Source organism: Somniosus microcephalus, chromosome 7, assembly GCF_052327205.1.
Source record: "Somniosus microcephalus isolate GS21.2 chromosome 7, FLI_Smic_1.0, whole genome shotgun sequence".
NCBI classification, from domain to species: domain Eukaryota; kingdom Metazoa; phylum Chordata; class Chondrichthyes; order Squaliformes; family Somniosidae; genus Somniosus; species Somniosus microcephalus.
In genome coordinates, this window is record NC_140993.1 from 56,178,286 (window position 1) to 56,196,038 (window position 17,753).

The 17,753-nt window shown below is 42.7% G+C and overlaps 1 protein-coding gene across 6 annotated transcripts in view; it reads left to right on the plus strand.

The window, feature by feature from the left end:
* LOC147114643 (protein NDRG1-like) overlaps positions 1 to 17,753 on the plus strand; it is a 97,295-nt gene that overhangs the window by 64,681 nt on the left and 14,861 nt on the right. For 5 of the 6 annotated variants that reach the window (XM_085992474.1, XM_085992479.1, XM_085992475.1 and 2 more), the window contains 5 exons: positions 5,123 to 5,243; positions 7,120 to 7,182; positions 8,107 to 8,167; positions 8,360 to 8,446; positions 16,604 to 16,660. In XM_085992474.1, coding sequence (XP_085848600.1) covers positions 5,123 to 5,243; positions 7,120 to 7,182; positions 8,107 to 8,167; positions 8,360 to 8,446; positions 16,604 to 16,660 — 389 coding nt within the window. Of the gene's footprint in view, positions 1 to 3,797; positions 3,906 to 5,122; positions 5,244 to 7,119; positions 7,183 to 8,106; positions 8,168 to 8,359; positions 8,447 to 16,603; positions 16,661 to 17,753 lie in introns of those variants that run through there. The other variant, XM_085992480.1, reaches the window with a different exon arrangement.

Sequence of the window (17,753 nt, forward strand, 5' to 3'; positions counted from 1 at the left end):
TAATTCCTTTTCATCCAGAACTCCCGAAACCACAGTCACAGGCCGATTAAAAAGAGCATAAGAATCCGAACTTCTCTGAGCCACATCCAATGTAGAAGCTTGCTCAAAAGCACTTTTAAGATCCAAAGTCTTATTTTCTAACAACCGCTGACGAATTGATCTAGACAGTAATCCATTAATAAAAGCATCTTGTACCGATTCTTCCTTCTATTCTTCAGCCGTCACGGCCTTATAATTACAGTTAACACTAAGGCACCGAAGTGCTTGTAAATAAGTATCCAAAGATTCTCCCACCTGCTGCCTACGGGCAGATAGAAGGTGACGTGCAAATACCTCATTCTTTGGTTTAACAAAAATCTTTTCCAATGTAGAAATAGCCACTTCGTAAGTTTTACAGTCCAAAATATACTTATACACATCCGGAGCAATGTAGTTGATCAGCATATTCAGCTTATTTAGAGACTCTTGATCCAACACGCCCAAAAAGTTTTTAAATGTACAATACCAATGTTTCCATTTATCATCCACTCCTGCAGAATTAGGGTCAGCATTGAATCGTTCTGGTTGAAGATATCGCTCCATTCTGACATAAAGTTAATAAATTGAAATAAAGAATAGATTTGCCTTTCTAATCTAGGCTTTATTAACTTAAAAATCCTGTAGCACATCTTCAACACCCAGTCCCAACTAAAGGCTGGAAAGAACTGAATTTAAGATGGCCACCACAAATCACATGACATCAACTACCAATGAGATTACAGCATATATCCCAAGGCAGGAAACAAACAACCAATCACAATACTTCTTACTAAACATAGAGAATAATCACCACAATGGGTAACCTGAAAACATATAATACTGAAACCTATTACTAGCTTTGCGCACACTAGCTGCATATCTTGAACAGCTAAAGGTACAGTGCACAAAATAAAAACTGATTGATTTGATGCCTGGTATCTAAAAACATAATTATGTGCAGGATCTGTCTGCAATTTATTAAGTTACTTTTTTAATACAATTCAAATCGAGCCAAAGCATTTGATACTTCTGTCTTATCTGGGGAGGCATCTCACACTCGTGGACAGAATCATATAGTTTTAAACACAGGTACTAAAAAGATTGGCAGTGCTCAAAAGTAGAAAAGTCACCGCGTCCAGATGAGATGCATCCTAGATTGTGGAGGGAAGTAAGGGTGGAAACTGGTGGCTCTGGCCACAATCTTCCAATCCTCCTTGGCTATGGGAATGGTGCCAGAGGACTGGAGGATTGCAAATGTTACACCCCTGTTCAAAAAGGGGAGAGGGATAAACCCAGCAACTACAGGCCAGTCAGCCTAATGTCGGTGGTGGGAAACAGTTAGAGACATGAGGGGGGTAATTTTAACCCCCAAAAACAGGTGAGTTTGGATCGGGCAAGAAGTTGAGATTTCAAACACGCCCAGTTACGGTTTTAACTGAGACAGGATGGTTGGTAACTGCTTTTAAGGAGGTTGCGTAGCTCCATTTTTAATCTTTTTATCTTTAATTTCGGCCAGGTTTCCTGTGCCTTGGAAAAATCTGCAGGTAAAATGAGGCGAAGGGCTGGAAAAGTGTGAAGTGATTCACTTTGATGGGAAGAATGAAGAGAAGCAATATAAACTAAATGGTGTAATTTTAAAGGGGATGCTGGAACAGCGACCCAGAGATGTACGTACACAAGTCTTTGAAGGTGGCAGTACAAGTTGAGAAGGCTGTTAAAAAGGTATATGGGATACTTGAGTTTATAAATGGAGGCATGAGTACAAAAGCAAGGGAGTTCTGCTATACCTTTACAAAACACTGGTCAGGCCCCAGCTGGAGTATTATGTCCAATTCTGGGCACCACATTTAGGAAAGATGTCACGGCTTTGGAGAGGGTGCAGAGGAGATTTACCAGGGATGAAAGACTTCAGTTACGTGGAGACACTAGAGAAACTGAGTTAGTTCTCCTTGGAGCAGAGAAGGTTAAGGGGATATTTGTTGGAGGTGTTCCAATCATGATGACTGGTTTTGATAGAGTAAATAAAGAGAAACTGTTTCCAGCGGCAGAAGAGTCGGTAACCAGAGGACGCAGATTTAAGGTAATTGGCAAAAGAACCAGAGGCGACATGAGGGGGGGAAAAGAATTATGCAGTGAGTTGTTATGATCTGGAATGCCCTGCCTGAAGGCATGGTGGAAGCAGGCTCAATAATAACTATCAAAAGGGAATTGAATGCATACTTGAAGTGGAAACATTTGCAGGGCTATGGGGAAAGAGCAGGGGAGTGGGACTAATTGGATAGCTCTTTCAAAAGCACAGGCACAATGGGCCGAATGGCCGCCTTCTGTGCTGTATCATTCTAAGAAGGCTCCTAATGGAATCTGCTTCCACCGCCCTTTCAGGTAGTGTGTTCCAAATCTTAACAACCCTCTGTGTAGAGGGGGAAATTGCTCCTACTTCTTTTGCCAATTATTTTAAATCTATGACCTCTGGTTACCGACCCACTTGCCAGAGGAAACAGTTTCTCCCTACTTTCTCAACCCCTTATGATTTTGAATACACCTCTGCTCTAAGAACAATTCCAGCTTCTCCAATCTCTCCACATAAGTGGAGTCCTTCAAACCTGGTATCATCCTGGAAACCACCTCTGTACATTCGCCAAGGCCTTGACAGCCTTCCTAAAGTGTGGTGCCCAGAATTGTGTACAATATTCCAGCTAATGCGTAGCCAATAATTTGTGAAGTTTTAGCATGACTTCCTTGTTTTTGTATTCAGTGCCCCTATTTACAAAGCCAAGTATCTTGTATGCTTTCTTAACCACCTTATCAACTTGCCCTGCCAGCTTCGAAGATTTCTGAATATGCACTCCCAGGTTTCTCTGTTCTTGCACCCCCCTTGAATTGGGGAGGGGGGGGTTTACAGGAAAGTGTAGCATGGGTGATCCTAATTGTGGTCATTACATGTTTCAATTTTCCTGTCTTCCTCTTGATCTTTAAATACATAGGCCTAGAAATTCAGTTGGGCCCCGTTTGGGGCGCCAAGCTCGCCTGGGCCCCGTTTGGGGCGCCAAGCTCGCCTGGGCGCCGGAATTACCGCTGCGAGCGGAGCCACTAGCGCCATCCCGATATTCAGTTTCAGCGCCCCAAACGGAAGCGGGCCGCTACTCGAGGCTCCCCGCGTCCCGCTTGGGGCGCTGAAACTGATTATCGCAGCGCGCTGCGGCATGGCACGCTGCGGTACTGCAGGCCTTCCTCCCACTGTTAAGGGGGAGGTGCCTGCAACAGCGCGATCCCCGCTCGCGAGTGCCGGCAAATGAGCCCGGCACCAAGGAGAAGTGCCGGGCTCTCTGGAGACAGCCGGCAATGCCGCGGGGGGGGGGTGGGGGTTTAAGGAGGCCGGGGGCGGAGGTGCTGGCAGGCGGCCGCCGAAAAAAAGGCCGCCCCGCACCTCCACCTTAATTTGCGCCACTACCGCCACAGGTAGGCCCTGTGAACCGGTCGCGATTTGCAACCGGCGTTAGAGGCGGGCGCGACCAAATGTGATCGGGGTGGGAGCGGGGCGCTGCGCACACCGATGACGTCATCGGTGGCGGCGCAGCGCTACAGGCTAACGCCGCCATTAGCGCCCCGCTAAATATCGCGGGAGGTGTGGCCAGTGGCGCTAAAGCCACTGAGTGCCCTCTTTGGGCGCTAACTGGTGGCGCAACCCACTGAATTTCTAGGCCATAATCTTCCATTTTTTTACAATATGCATCCATTCTATGTTAATTTAATGACCATATTGCCTGTCATCCAGGTTTGTCAAATCATTTTAAAGTGCAACAGCATTTTCCCATTTCCTTCCTCCAAATCTGGGATGCTGTTGAAAAGCTCCAAAACGAACGCAGGTTATCGTCTGCTCTTTTGTGGTGAGCATTTATATGATTCTTTACTTGCAAAAGAAAATTCTTGTTCTGTACAGGAGACTTTGGTTTATCCGGAGGTTGTATGTCCAGAAACCTCGATCTACCAGCAGAAATCAGGAGCTGTTTTGTTAGGTTTTTTTTCTTCTCGTGGCTTTGTTTTTCCAACAGTCAGGCTCTGGAAAGTCTCTCTGAAGCTGTTGCTAAGCTACAGAGACGCTTCCAAGGTACGGGCTGACTGTTTTAAGCTGTTGCTAAGCAACAGTGTTTGTTGTCCGATACGGAGATGAAAACCTCCGTATGCTTCAACATTAACGCTGGTATGTCCGGCAGTTTTGATAGATCAGCAACAGCTCGGTCCCGTCGGTGCCGGATATAACGAAGTTTCCTGTATCATCTTTGTAGGTAATCATCTGTTTTTCATAATGAGTAAATTAAAGCTTCCTCAGTTGGAGCTTCTAAATTAATTTGGATTTTACAGTAAGATCATGTTTGAAGCATGCTAGTAACATGAATCTGTTCAAATATGCAGTCCGAATTCTTGCCTTGCAGGCTAAGACTTGTATGCAAAGCCTTATGGGTTTGATGTTAAACCTGTTGGTAGCAGCACACTTTGAACATAGTACATTTTAACTGTGTGAGCTTTGATCTTGCACTATAAGTTACAACATAGCTTAGAGATTAATTAGGAGCTGTATATAAATTAGAAAAGCTATAAGGTGTAGAATAGTTTCAAGAAATAGATTAGGGAAATGTTTTATACTTTGAGCATGGCAGATTCTAAGTTTTAAAACTCCAGCTTTTTTTGCCTTGCATATCAAGATAACCTCTCTTTTTGAAGCTCATGCATAGGTTGACCTGGATGCCAAGTAAGGAACTTCATTGAGTTGAGCTTTAAAGGAAAATAAAACTAAAACTATTCTAGCACTTATCCTAACTGTAGCCTTCTTTATTTGTTAAATCTACTTTTTATGAATGTACTTGCAGCTGGCCTCGTATTTAAGAAAATTACAGACGCACTGTCTTTTTTTTCCATCCCTTTATGCTAATGGATGGAAAACCGTTTGCAGTTTGCAAGTGACTTCCTAATGTAGGTGGCCACCAGATGAGGCTCACCGTTGGTCGTGTGCACATGAAAAATTGTCCCCATCATCTGTAAGCCTTCTGAGTGTTCACTTAACCATTTGGTACAAACTTCTAAAGTGTTTCCTTTTTTTATATAGACAAATCCTGCTTTGACGCGCTCTTCAATTCTGAAGACATGCAAGAAATTACACTTCATTTTGCAGTTTTTCACATTGATGCACCTGGCCAGCAAGAGGGAGCTCCATCTTTTCCACCTGGGTAAGGATGACCATTCCAAACCAGTACCTGAGTGTGTAATATAGTTACAGGCTTCTGAATTTATAGCTTCTAGTAGTATAGAAGCAAACAAAAGATAACTAGCCAGCCTGACCTTTTTCAACTGCAGCGTTGTAATGGCTAGTTGTTGGGGATTCCTGTGGCCAACTTCAGTGACTGACTTTTTATTTGAGGTAAACCGTGATATTTCTTGTACCTTATTCCACTGCTCATCTGGAATATGAATTGCTACAGGAGCATCTCTGACAAAATATATCTTCCATCAACCCCCCCTTCAGTCTTCTTCCTTTTTCCTCTGTCCCTGAAGGCATTGATTCCTGTGGGAACAGATCCTTCCCACTTATATAGTTACCAAGCATAAGCCTAGGCAGAGTCCTGTCCTCTCCCCACATTTTCGTAACCTGCAATTCTCTCAGAGTTACCGATTACATATGGGAGTACTGGCTGATTTTGATCCTCATTTCCTAATCCCGGGCGCTGAGGTCAATTTTACTGCATTACAGCTGATATCACTTAACTCAGGCCTGAGACCTTCCTGGTCTCTTTCGCTTCACTATTCACTATCCTAACCAGCTGAAATGATGCAATGCATATTATCTTCAGTACCATGCTCAGCAAACTGTTCACGAGTGCAAGGGTTTCTTCCGAAAACCCCATATTCTTGTTTTCAGCAACTAATCTATTTTTGTCTCATAACTTGGTAGCCAGATTTGGTTATTGCTTTTGTCACTTCATCAAATTTGCTTGAACTACTGTGACAATAGGTGACCAAATTGTGACTGGACAAATCTATAGATTAAGGAGAATGCTTAGTTTTGAGCAGTTACATAATATTTAAGCAAATATTCCAGTCTGGATTTTATAGCAGGCTTGTAGGGTGAAATATTTTCATTTCACATCACTGTTCTGCAATGACTGAGTCAAATCAACTGGTTCTCGATGCACGCTTTCTGTTTGCTACCTCCAATGTGACACATTGTTTTTAATAATCCATAATTTTGATAAAGGATTATTTAGTGATTTAAGTGTTTTTGATGAGAATCAAATACAGGAAACTTTGGTTTATCCGGAGTTTGACTACTGCCCAACGCATTACCGGCTACCGACCATAGAGCACATATACCAGAAACGCTGTTTACGGAGGTCACGGTCCATCATCAAAGACCCTACCCACCCCAGCCACAGTCTGTTCGCCCTCCTGCCATCTGGGAGACGCTACAGATGCATTCGCACCCGTACGACCAGATTTAGGAACAGCTTCTTTCCCAGGGCTGTCATCCTACTGAACTCCACAAATAAACTCTCAAGCCTGCACATCTGCCAATGCACTTTATTATGGTTATGTTTATGTTAATGTATTACAAGCCAAATGTATGTTGAATGTTTAAATGTCTTAATCTAAATGTACACTCTCGGGAGCTGCAAGCCTACATTTCGTTGTACTGCACTTGTGCACTAACAATGACAAAAGTTGATTTGATTTGAGGTTGTATGTCCGGAATACTCGATCTAACGGCAAAAATCAGGAGCCGTTTTCTGTAAGTTTTTTTAGATCTCGTTTGTTTTTTTTTCCCCAGCCAGCCACTGCAAGGTCTGTAGCTATAGCAACAGCTTCAGCTAGAGACGCTTGCAGCTGAACCGACTCTTTAGAAGCTGTTGCTAAGCAACAGTGTTTGTTGTCAGATACGGAGATGAAAACCTCCGTATGCTTCAACATTAACTTTTGTATGTCCGGCAGTTTTGATAGATCGGCAACACGCCGGCCCCGTCGGTGCTGGATATCTCAAAGTTTCCTGTAGTACTGTTTTGAAATTACTTTGAAGAAAATAGTGTTAATGTTTTTGCATCTGATTTGCAGATACCAGTACCCATCAATGGACCAATTGGCTGAGATGCTTCCAGCTATTTTGAAGCATTTTGGGTAAGGTTTCCAAATCTAAAATTTTCATATTACAGACCTCAATGATCCATTTAGCAAGACTTCAACCTAGTAATGTGCTGCAATTCTCAACCTGTGTCTGATTGATTGGTAGATATTCTGTTTTCATGAACCATAGTACTTGAGTTTGCCAGTGTTATTATATGCACTCTTAAGAACCTAACTAACAGACTAAACAATTGAGATGCAGGTGCTACAAATGTTATATGCTCAGTTACAATTTACTGATTATGTAACTTTTTGCCACCCCAATTCTCTTTCCACTTGTCCTGAAGGTGCCAACTTTTGCTGAGCCCAATCCTGTTCTGTTCTCACCCGATATTCACAAGAGTACATGCTTGAGTGGCGATCACTTCATAAGAATTGAGCAAGTGATCCTAAATGATTTTTTTCCCCTCCATTCTTCTCCACTACTTTTTTCCAAGCGCAGCACCATTGAAACCAGTTGTAGTACTCCCAATTGCTACATAAGTGAGATAAGCTAACTCTGGAGAGACCTGGGACAATCTTGTCTGTATGGTTTGGTATTGGATGAGACTGTCTATGCACTGAACAATCCCATCAAACAGAACAACCACCATTCAGAGAAATATTTTCACTTCCTGTTGCTTTTTTTTTAAGTGAAAATTTGTTTTATGTTCTTTCTGACTTAGTTTCTCAGACCCTCTATAAAGGTTTGAATACTATTAATAAGGTTGCAGTGTATTTTTCCTAATACTAGAAGACATCCATGTAAACTATCATATATTTGCTGAAATAAATGTAGAAGCATTTGTCTACTACACTGGTCCGAACTTTACAAACTGGGTCTCTCTATTTTTGACCTTTTTTGGCCGAAAATTGTATGATCATTGCATCTCACCTGCTCTGGTGCAGCTGGCTAAAATGGTCTGATTTGCCTTTCAGTTTGAAGAGCATTATTGGAATAGGAATTGGAGCTGGTGCATATATCCTGACTAAATTTGCTGTAAGTTTGACAGAACTTCTTTTGTCCATTTTAATACTCTAGAGGTTTGCTGCCAGTAGAGAGCCTCATTCACCAGCAGTGCACATTAAAAATTCATGCATGAATGGACTCATAATTTTAAATTTACTTCTGTCGTACTGAAGTGAGGGTGCCACAAATAACCTAAACACTTCCATATCTTTTCTCTTTCAGTTGGCTTTTCCTGATCTTGTTGAGGGACTATGTCTCATTAATGTTAATTCCTGTGCTGAAGGATGGATGGACTGGGCAGCAACCAAGGTAATGCAATGCTGGAAGCATTCTATTAAATAAGACAGCAAGCAATTCAGCAATACATTCTAACTGCTTGCTTGATGAAGCTTGTTCTACTGAATTGTTACATTATCCCAAATGTTATAATGGAAGTAGTGTTATCACCAGGTTTATTTCATTTATCAATACACTTGGGAGAATTCCACACTTAAACCATTACACATCAAAAATAGTCATACACTGGTTTTCATGTAGTTGTATATTTTTGTTTATATGGGAATTTTCAAAAGCTTACATTTATGTAAGTAGTTTCATATAATTGTCCAAATTGGTTATTAGCCTTCAGCACTTAAGGATTAGGGTAGCTCAGGGAGAAGTGTCAGAAGGGGCTACATAGGAGTTGTCCTACCTCTGTTGGAGTGTCACTAGTTTGAATCATGATTCTTGTGGTGCTTGGATCAGGTAGTTACTGGGATTTTTCCTCTAGTACCCACCCCTCTGCATGGTGTGTTGGGGAATTGCATAGACTTCTAGGAATGCGATCTAAACAGCTTGGTGGTCTCCAGTCCCAGGAAGAGACCATACATCACTCAATCCAACTGGCATTCGTCCCATCGACATTTAATTTAGGTTTGTGGTGGAGGAGGGGGTGAGGTCTTGTCATACCAAAGGATAAATCTTCTGGCGACTTGCATGAGGAGGACCCATAAGCTCTTGAGGGAGGACCCAGCAGGTAGGCATGTGGTTGCCAATACACTGCTCTCTCTGAATCTGCTCACTTTTGTACCACTGCCAGTATTTCATCTTTGTATTGCATCAATTCAACTGCTTCCAGGCACAAACTGGATTTGAAAGCCTTTCTTCACAATTCAGGTAGACCTAGTAGGAAAGTTTCACTTTCACTAGTGACAACACAGACACTATTGGTGTGTCTCAGTTGTCCCCTGTTACTATGGTAGGTTCTTAAACTACTGATTTAAAGGCAACTTGTAAGCAGATGTTTCATTTTAAACTTTCCTTGATGTGTAATTTCTGCTCCAATGACTTGTGCTCCTCCTTCAATATATGAATACGAATTAGGAGCAGGAGTAGGCCACTCGGCCCTTCGAGCCTGCTCCGCCATTCAATAAGATCATGGCTGATCCAATTACTCCACATTCCTGCCTACCCCCCGATAACTTTTCACCCCTTTGCTTACCAAGAATCTAACTACCTCTGCCTTAAAAATATTCAAAGACTCTGCTTTCACCGCCCTCTGAGGAAGAGAGTTCCAAAGACTCACGACCCTCTGTGAAAAAATTTCTCCTCATCTGTCTTAAATGGGCGACCCCTTATTTTTAAACAGTGACCCCTAGTTCTAGATTCTCCCATAAGAGGAAACATCCTCTCCACATCCACCCTGTCCAGACTCCTCAACTGACTGCCAGGGACCATACCCATGGGTCCTCAGCTGTAGCCTCCTGCTGCTGAAATCCTGCTCCCACCCACTGCCCAGGTAGTGGATTGGGCAGGTCTCTTGGAAAATTTATGGCAATAAGGCCTAGCTGTTAATATCAACCAGACCTTCATGTCTACAGGTTCAATGCCCGTGCTCTGTACACCGCTTCCCCCCCCCCCCCCCCCCGGTTAAAATCGAGACCTTTATTTCTGGTGTTGACCATAATTTCTCTGATAAATGGTCTGCATCTGATGTATTAGTTCATCTTTTCTTTTTATAGCTGCTGACTGACTTTTGTGTATTTTATATATTTTAATTAATTGATCATCTGTAATAACCCAAGGTCCAATAGCACATTTTGATGGTATATTGACCAGTCTGATGAATTGTGGATTATCATAGAATGGTTACAGCACAGAAGGAAGCCATTCGGCCCGTCAAGCCCATGCCAGCCCTCTGCAAGAGCACTTCCGCTAGTCCCACTCCCCCACTCTTTCCCTGTAGCCCTGCAAATTCTTTTCCTTCAGGTACTTATCCAGTTCCCTCTTGAAAGCCACGATTGAGTCTGCCTCCACCACCCTTTTCAGGCAGTGCATTCCAGATCCTAACCACTCGCTGCGTAAAAAATATTTTCCTCATGTCGTCTTGGTTCTTTTGCCAGTCATCTTAAATCTGTGTCCTCTGGTTCTCGATCCTTCTGCCAATGGGACCTGTTGCACTCTCTTTACTCTGTCTAGACCCCTCCATGATTTTGAACACCTCTGTCAATCTTCTCTGCTCTAAGGAGAACAACCCCAGCTTCTCCAGTCTATCCACGTAACTGAAGTCCGTCATCCCTGGATTCATTCTCGTAAATCTTTTCTGCACCCTTGCTAAGGCCTTCGCATCCTTCATAAAGTGCGTTGCCCAGAATTGGACACCATACTCCAGTTGAGGCCGAACCAGCGTTTTAGAAAGGTGGTTCATAACTTCCTTGCTTTTGTACTCCATGTCTCTATTTATGAAGCCCAGGATCCTGTATGCTTTTTTTTAACCGCTTTCTCAACCTGCCCTGCCACCTTCAACGATTTGTGCGCATAAACCCCTAGGTCTCCTGTTCATGCACCCCCTTTAGGATTGTACGCTTTAGTTTATGTTGTCTCTCCTCATTCTTCCTACCAAAATGCATCACTTCACACTTTTCTGCGTTAAATTTTATCTGCCACGTGTCTACGCATTTCACCAGCCTGTCTGCCTTCCTAAAGTCTATCACTATCCCCCACGCTGTTCACTATACATAGAAACATAAACTTAGAAGATAGGAGTAGGCCATTTGGCCCCTCGAGCCTGTTCCGCCATTTAATGAAATCATGGCTGATCATCCAAATTCAGTACCCTGTCCCTGCTTTCTCCCCATATCCCTTGATTCCTTTAGCCTTAAAAAATATATCTAACTCCTTCTTCTTGAATATATTTAATGAATTGGCCTCAACTGCCTTGTGGTAAAGAATTCCACAGGTTCACCACTCTCTGGGTGAAGAAATTCCTCCTCATCTCTGTCCTAAATGGCTTACCCCTTATCCTTAGACTGTGACCCATGGTTCTGGACTCCCCCGCCATCGGGAACATCCTTCCTGCATCTGGTCTGTCTTGTCCTGTTAGAATTTTATAAGTTTCAATGAGATCCCCTCTCATTCTTCTAAACTCTAGCGAATACAAGCCTAATCGACCCAATCTCTCCTCATAAGTCATTCCTGCCATCCCAGGTATCAGCCTGGTGAATCTTCGCTGCACTCTCCGTGGCAAGAACATCCTTCCTCAGATAAGGTGACCAAAACTGCACACAATATTCAAGGTGTGGTCTCACCAAGGCCCTGTACAACTGCAGCAAGACCTCCTTGCTCCTGTACTCTAATCCCCTCGCTATGAAGGCCAACATACCATTTGCCTTCTTAACCGCCTGCTGCACCTGCATGCTTACCTTCAGCGACTGGTGCACAAGGACACCCAGATCTCGTTGCACTTCCCCTTCTCCCAATCTATTGCCATTTAGATAATCTGCCTTCCTGTTTTTGCCGCCAAAGTGGACAACCTCACATTTATCCATGTTATATTGCATCTGCCATGTTTCTGCCCAATCACCCAACATGTTCAAATCATCCTGGAGTTTCTCGACATCCTCCTCACACGCCCACCCAGCTTTGTGTCGTCTGCAAATTTGGAGATATTACATCTAGTTCCCTTGTCTAGATCATTAATATATATTGTGAATAGTTGGGGTCCAAGGACCGAACCCTGCGGTACCCCACTCGTCACTGCCTGCCACTCGGAAAAGGACCCGTTTATTCCAACTCTTTGCTTTCTGTCTGCCAACCAGTTCTCTATCCAAGCCAATACCTTGCCCCCAATCCCATGTGCCTTAACTTTACACGCTAATCTCTTATGCGGGACCTTATCGAAGGCCTTCTGAAAGTCCAGATACACCACATCCACTGGTTCTCCCTTATCTATTTTACCAGTTACATCCTCAAAAAAATTCCAGTAGATTAGTCAAGCACGATTTACCTTTTGTAAATCCATGTTGACTTTGTCCGATCCTGTCACTGTTTTCCAAGTGCTCTGCTATTGCATCTTTTATAATGGACTCTAGCATTTTCCCCACTACCGATGTCAGGCTTACCACCTTTTTTGAATAGTGGGGTAACATTAGCTACCCTCCAATCCATGGGTACTGTTCCAGATTCCATCGAATGTTGGAAGATGATCAGCAATGCATCTACTATTTCTAGGGCCACTTCCTTAAGTACCCTAGGATGTAGATTATCAGGCCCTGGGGATTTATTGGCCTTCAATCCCATCAATTTCCCTAACACCATTTCCCTACAAATACTGATTTCTTTCAGTTCCTCCCTTTCATCAGACCCTATGTTCCCCAGCATCTCTAGGAGGTTATTTGTGTCCTCCTTTGTGAAGACAGAACCAAAATATGTATTTAGTTGGTCCGCCATTTCTCATTATAAATTCCCCTGATTCTGACTGCAAGGGACCTACGCTTGACTTCACCAATCTTTTTCGCTTCACATATCTATAAAAGCTTTTACAGTCAGTTTTTTTATGTTCCCTGCAAGCCTACTCTCATTCTATTTTCCCCTTAATTAATCCCTTTGTCCTCCTTTGTTGAATCCTAAATTGCTCCCAATCCTCAGGATTATTGCTTTTTCTGGCCAATTTATATGTCCTCTCCTTGGATCTTATGCTATCCCTAATTTCCCTTGTTAGCCACGGTTGAGTCACTTTTTTATTTTTGTGCCAAACTGGGATGAACATTTTCTGTAGTTCATCCATGCGGTCTTTGAATGTTTGCCATTGCCTATCTACTGTCAACCCTTTGAGTGACATTCCCCAATTAATCCTACCCAACTCGCGCCTCAGACCATCGTAGTTTCCTTTTTATTTAAATTTAGGACCCTAGTCTCTGAGTCAACTACTTCATTCTCCATCTTAATGAAGAATTCGATCATATTATGATTGCTCCGACCCAAGGGGCCTCGTACAACAAGATTGCTAATTAATCCTTTCTCGTTACATAATACCCAGTCTAAGATGGCCTGATCTCTGGTTGGTTCCTCGACATATTGGTCCAGGAAACCATCCCGTAAACACTCCAGGAATTCCTCCTCCACAGTATTGTTACTAATTTGGTTGGCCCAATCTATATGTAGATTAAAGTCACCTTATTGCACGCTTCTTTAATTTCCCTTTTTAATGCCATCCCCAACCTCCGCCTTACTGTTTGGAGGTCTATATACCACTCCCACTAACGTTTTCTGCCCCATGATATTTCTCAGTTCTACCCATACAGATTCCACATCAGAGCTAATATCCTTCCTTACAATTGTGTTAATCCCTTCTTTAACCAATAATGCTACCCCACCTTCCTTTTTTGCCTATCTTTCCTGAACATCGAATACCCTTGGATGTTGAGTTCCCAGCCTTGGCCATCCTTGAGCCACGTTTCCGTAATCCCAACCAAATCATATTCGTTTACCTTTATTTGCGCAGCCAATTCATCCACCTTATTATGAATGCTCCTCGCATTAAGACACAAAGCCTTCAGGCTTATTTTTTTAATGCTCTTAGACTTATTAGAATTATTATTTACTGTGGCCATGTTTGATTTAAACCGTTGATTTCTCTGACTGCCACTTTTGTTTTTCTCCTTCCTTTCTTTTGCTTTTATCCTCGTTTCCCTTTCCTCAGTCCCCCTGCTCAGGTTCCCAACCCCCTGCCATCTTAGTTTAAACCCTCCCCCCAGAGCACTAGCAAACACACCCCCTAGGACATCAGTTCTAGCCCTGCCCAGGTGCAAACCGTCCGGTTTGAACTGGTCCCACCACCCCCAGAACCGGTTCCAATGTCCCAGGAACTTTAATCCCTCCCCCGGCACCATTCCTCTAGCCACGTATTCATCTGAAATATCCTTTTATTTCTACTCTGACTAGCACGTGGCACTGGTAGCAATCCTGAGATTACTACCTTTTTGAGGTCCTATTTTTTAATTTACCTTCCAGAGTCTATAGAATTTTGGAAGATGACCGACAATGCATCTACTATTTCTAGGGCCACTTCCTTAAGTACCCTAGGATGTAGATTATCAGGCCCTGGGGATTTATCGGCCTTCAATCCCGTCAATTTCCCTACAAATACTGATTTCTTTCAATTCCTCCCTCTCATTAGACCCTATGTTCCCTGACATCTCTGGGAGGTTATTTGTGTCCTCCTTTTGTGAAGACAGAACCAAAGTATGTATTTAATTGGTCTGCCATTTCTTTGTTCCCCATTATAAATTCCCCTGATTCTGACTGCAAGGGACCTATGCTTGACTTCACCAATCTTTTTCTGTTCACATATCTATAGAAGCTTTTGCAGTCAGTTTTTATGTTCCCTGAAAGCTTACTCTCCTACTCTATTTCCCCCCTCTTAATTAATCCCTTTGTCCTCCTTTGCTGAATCCTAAACTGCTCCCAATCCTCAGGTTTGCTGCTTTTTCTGGCCAAATTATATGTCCTCTCCTTGGATCTTATGCTATCCCTAATTTCTCTTGTTAGCCACGGTTGAGTCACCTTTTTTGTTTTATTTTTATGCCAAACAGGGATGAACAAATTCTGTAGTTCATCCATGCGATCTTTAAATGTTTGCCATTGCCTATCCACCGTCAACCCTTTAAGGTTCCCCAATCCACCCTAGCCAACTTGCGCCTCATACCATCGTAGTTTCCTTTATTTAAATTCAGGACCCTAGTCTGAGTCAACTACTTCACTCTCTCCATTTTAATGAAGAATTCGATTGCTCCTCCCCAAGGGGCCTCTCACAACAAGATTGCTAATTAATCCTTTCTCATGACATAATACCTAGTCTAAGATGGCCTGATCTCTAGTTGGCTCCTCGACATATTGGTCCAGGAAACCATCCCGTATACACTCTAGGAATTCCTCCTCCACAGTATTGTTACTAATTTGGTTAGCCCAATCTATATATAGATTAAAGTCACCCATGATGACTGCTGTGCCCTTATTGCACGCGTCTCTAATTTCCCGTTTAATGCCATCCCCAACCTCAGCATTACTGTTTGGGGGTCTGTATATAACTCCCACTAACGTTTTCTGCCCCACGGTATTTCTCCGCTCTGCCCATACAGATTCCACATCAACAGAGCTAATATCCTTCCTTACTATTGTGTTAATCTCCTCTTTAACCAGCAATGCTACCCCACCTCCTTTTCTTCTTTTCCTGCCCTTCCTGAATATTGAATACCTGAATGTTGAATTCCCAGACTTGGTCATCCTTACAAGAATTTTGTCCTTTCGCTCCCCAGCCCCCTGCAATGCCCTATGTTATAGATTCATACAGCACAGAAGGTTTGATAGAGCTATCCAATTAGTACCACTCTCCAGCTCATTCCCTATAGCCCTGCAAATTTCTGCTTTTGAAGTATATATCCAATTCCCTTTTAAAAGTTACTATTGAACCTGCTTCCATCAACCTTCCAGGCAGTGCATTTCAGATCATTATAACTCGCTGCATTTCTTCTCCTCTTCCCCTCCTGCTTTTTTGCCAATTATCTTCATTGTGTCCTCTAGTTACTGACCCTTCTGCCAGTAGAAACTGTGGCTTCCCTATCCAAACCCCTCGTAATTTTGAACCCCCCTATTAAATCTCCCCTTAACCTTCTCTGCTCGAAGGAGAGCAATCCCAGCTTCTCTTGTCTTTCCACACAACTGAAGTCCCTCATCCTTGGCATTATTCTGGTAAATCTCCTCTTCAAAGCCTTGACATTTTTCCTGAAGTGTGGTGCCCAGAATTGGACACAGTACTCTAACTGAGGCCTAACCAGTGATTTATAAAGGTTTAGCATAGCTTTCTTGCTTTTGTACTCTATGCTTCTATTTATAAAGTAAGGTTCCTGTATGCTTTTTTAACAACTTAATCAACTTGTCCTGCCACCTTCAAAGATTTATGTATGTGAACCCCCCTCCTCACTTTTCCTTCCACAATGCATAACTTCACACTTGATCTGCATTAAATTTCATCTGCCTATTTAACCAGTCTGTCTGTCTGTCCTCCTGAAGTCTGCTACTATCCTCCTCATTTGTGTTATGTAACATAACACAACGAGCTGCAAGATGTGGTTGGTTTTCAGAGGAGAGAAAAAAGGAGGTGCTGTGTAATGAGTTCAGTTAGTAAAATCATTTTTTGTTTTCTCCTAGATTACTGGTTGGACCTCTAACCTGGCAGACGTTGTGATCTCTCATCTGTTTGGAAAGGTGAAGTCAGCATTTATGTATCTCATTCATACTGTGATGTGGTTAGAGCATTATTCCATCATGAGATTAGTGCTGATTTCAGCTTGGTTCGGTCCTCTACCAAGTAGGGTAGGGGTTACATAATTTGAGTCTCCCTGGAATCCTCAACATTGTCTTTCTACCCCATGCAGTCTCATGACGTTTGATTTGAATGGAAAGAAACCAGCTGATTATCACCTTTTCATTCCTTCCCCACCCTTCAGTTGATGAATTTTTGTTTGGAGGAAGCTCTGGGGGGGAAGCAAGGGCACAGAATTTAATCTGGGTGGTACTATTAAACAACCATCGAGCTGTTTGCTGATGATTTCAGTGTTCAGCTTCATTCACTCCTGATTATGAAACAGCCCATGTCAGCTTACAATAAGACCTGGATAACAAGCAGACTTTTGATGACAAGTGGCAGGTACAATTTGTCAGGTAATGACTAACTCCAACATCTTCCTCCTGATCTACAATGGCACTGCCAATACTTAACCACTCGCCTGGATGGGAGCACTGCAACAGCACTAAGATTGACATCCTGTAGAACAGAGCGTTCAGCATGATTGGCACTCTTGAAACTGGATTCAAAATCTACTTGCTGCATACATGATCTACAGAATGCCAAAGCAGTAACTCACCAAAGTTACTTTGACGGCATGTTGCTGCCTTGTGACTTCTACCACTGAAGAACAAGAACCACAATATTGTGGGGATACCATCCAAGTTGCATGCTAGCCCCACTTCGGCATCTATTGCTGTTCTGTCATATTTGCTGGCTCAATATTGGGCTGCTCCCTTGATGGTTATCACTACAAAATACCTGAGGGTTGAAGGCTCGCTACCACCTTGGAGCAACTAGGGATGCTCAATAAATGTGATCTTGTCAGCATCACGCACTTCCCAAGAACAAGTTTAAAAAATTAAAAAAAATATTGGCTCCCAGGTCATTGGTGTAAAAACAAAATGTAAAATTGTCATTGGATTTTAAAATTTGAATATTGTAAAGAAATGCTATCAATTTTGAATAGATGTACCCTTGGTAAGCAACAACAATAACTTGTATTTCTATAGT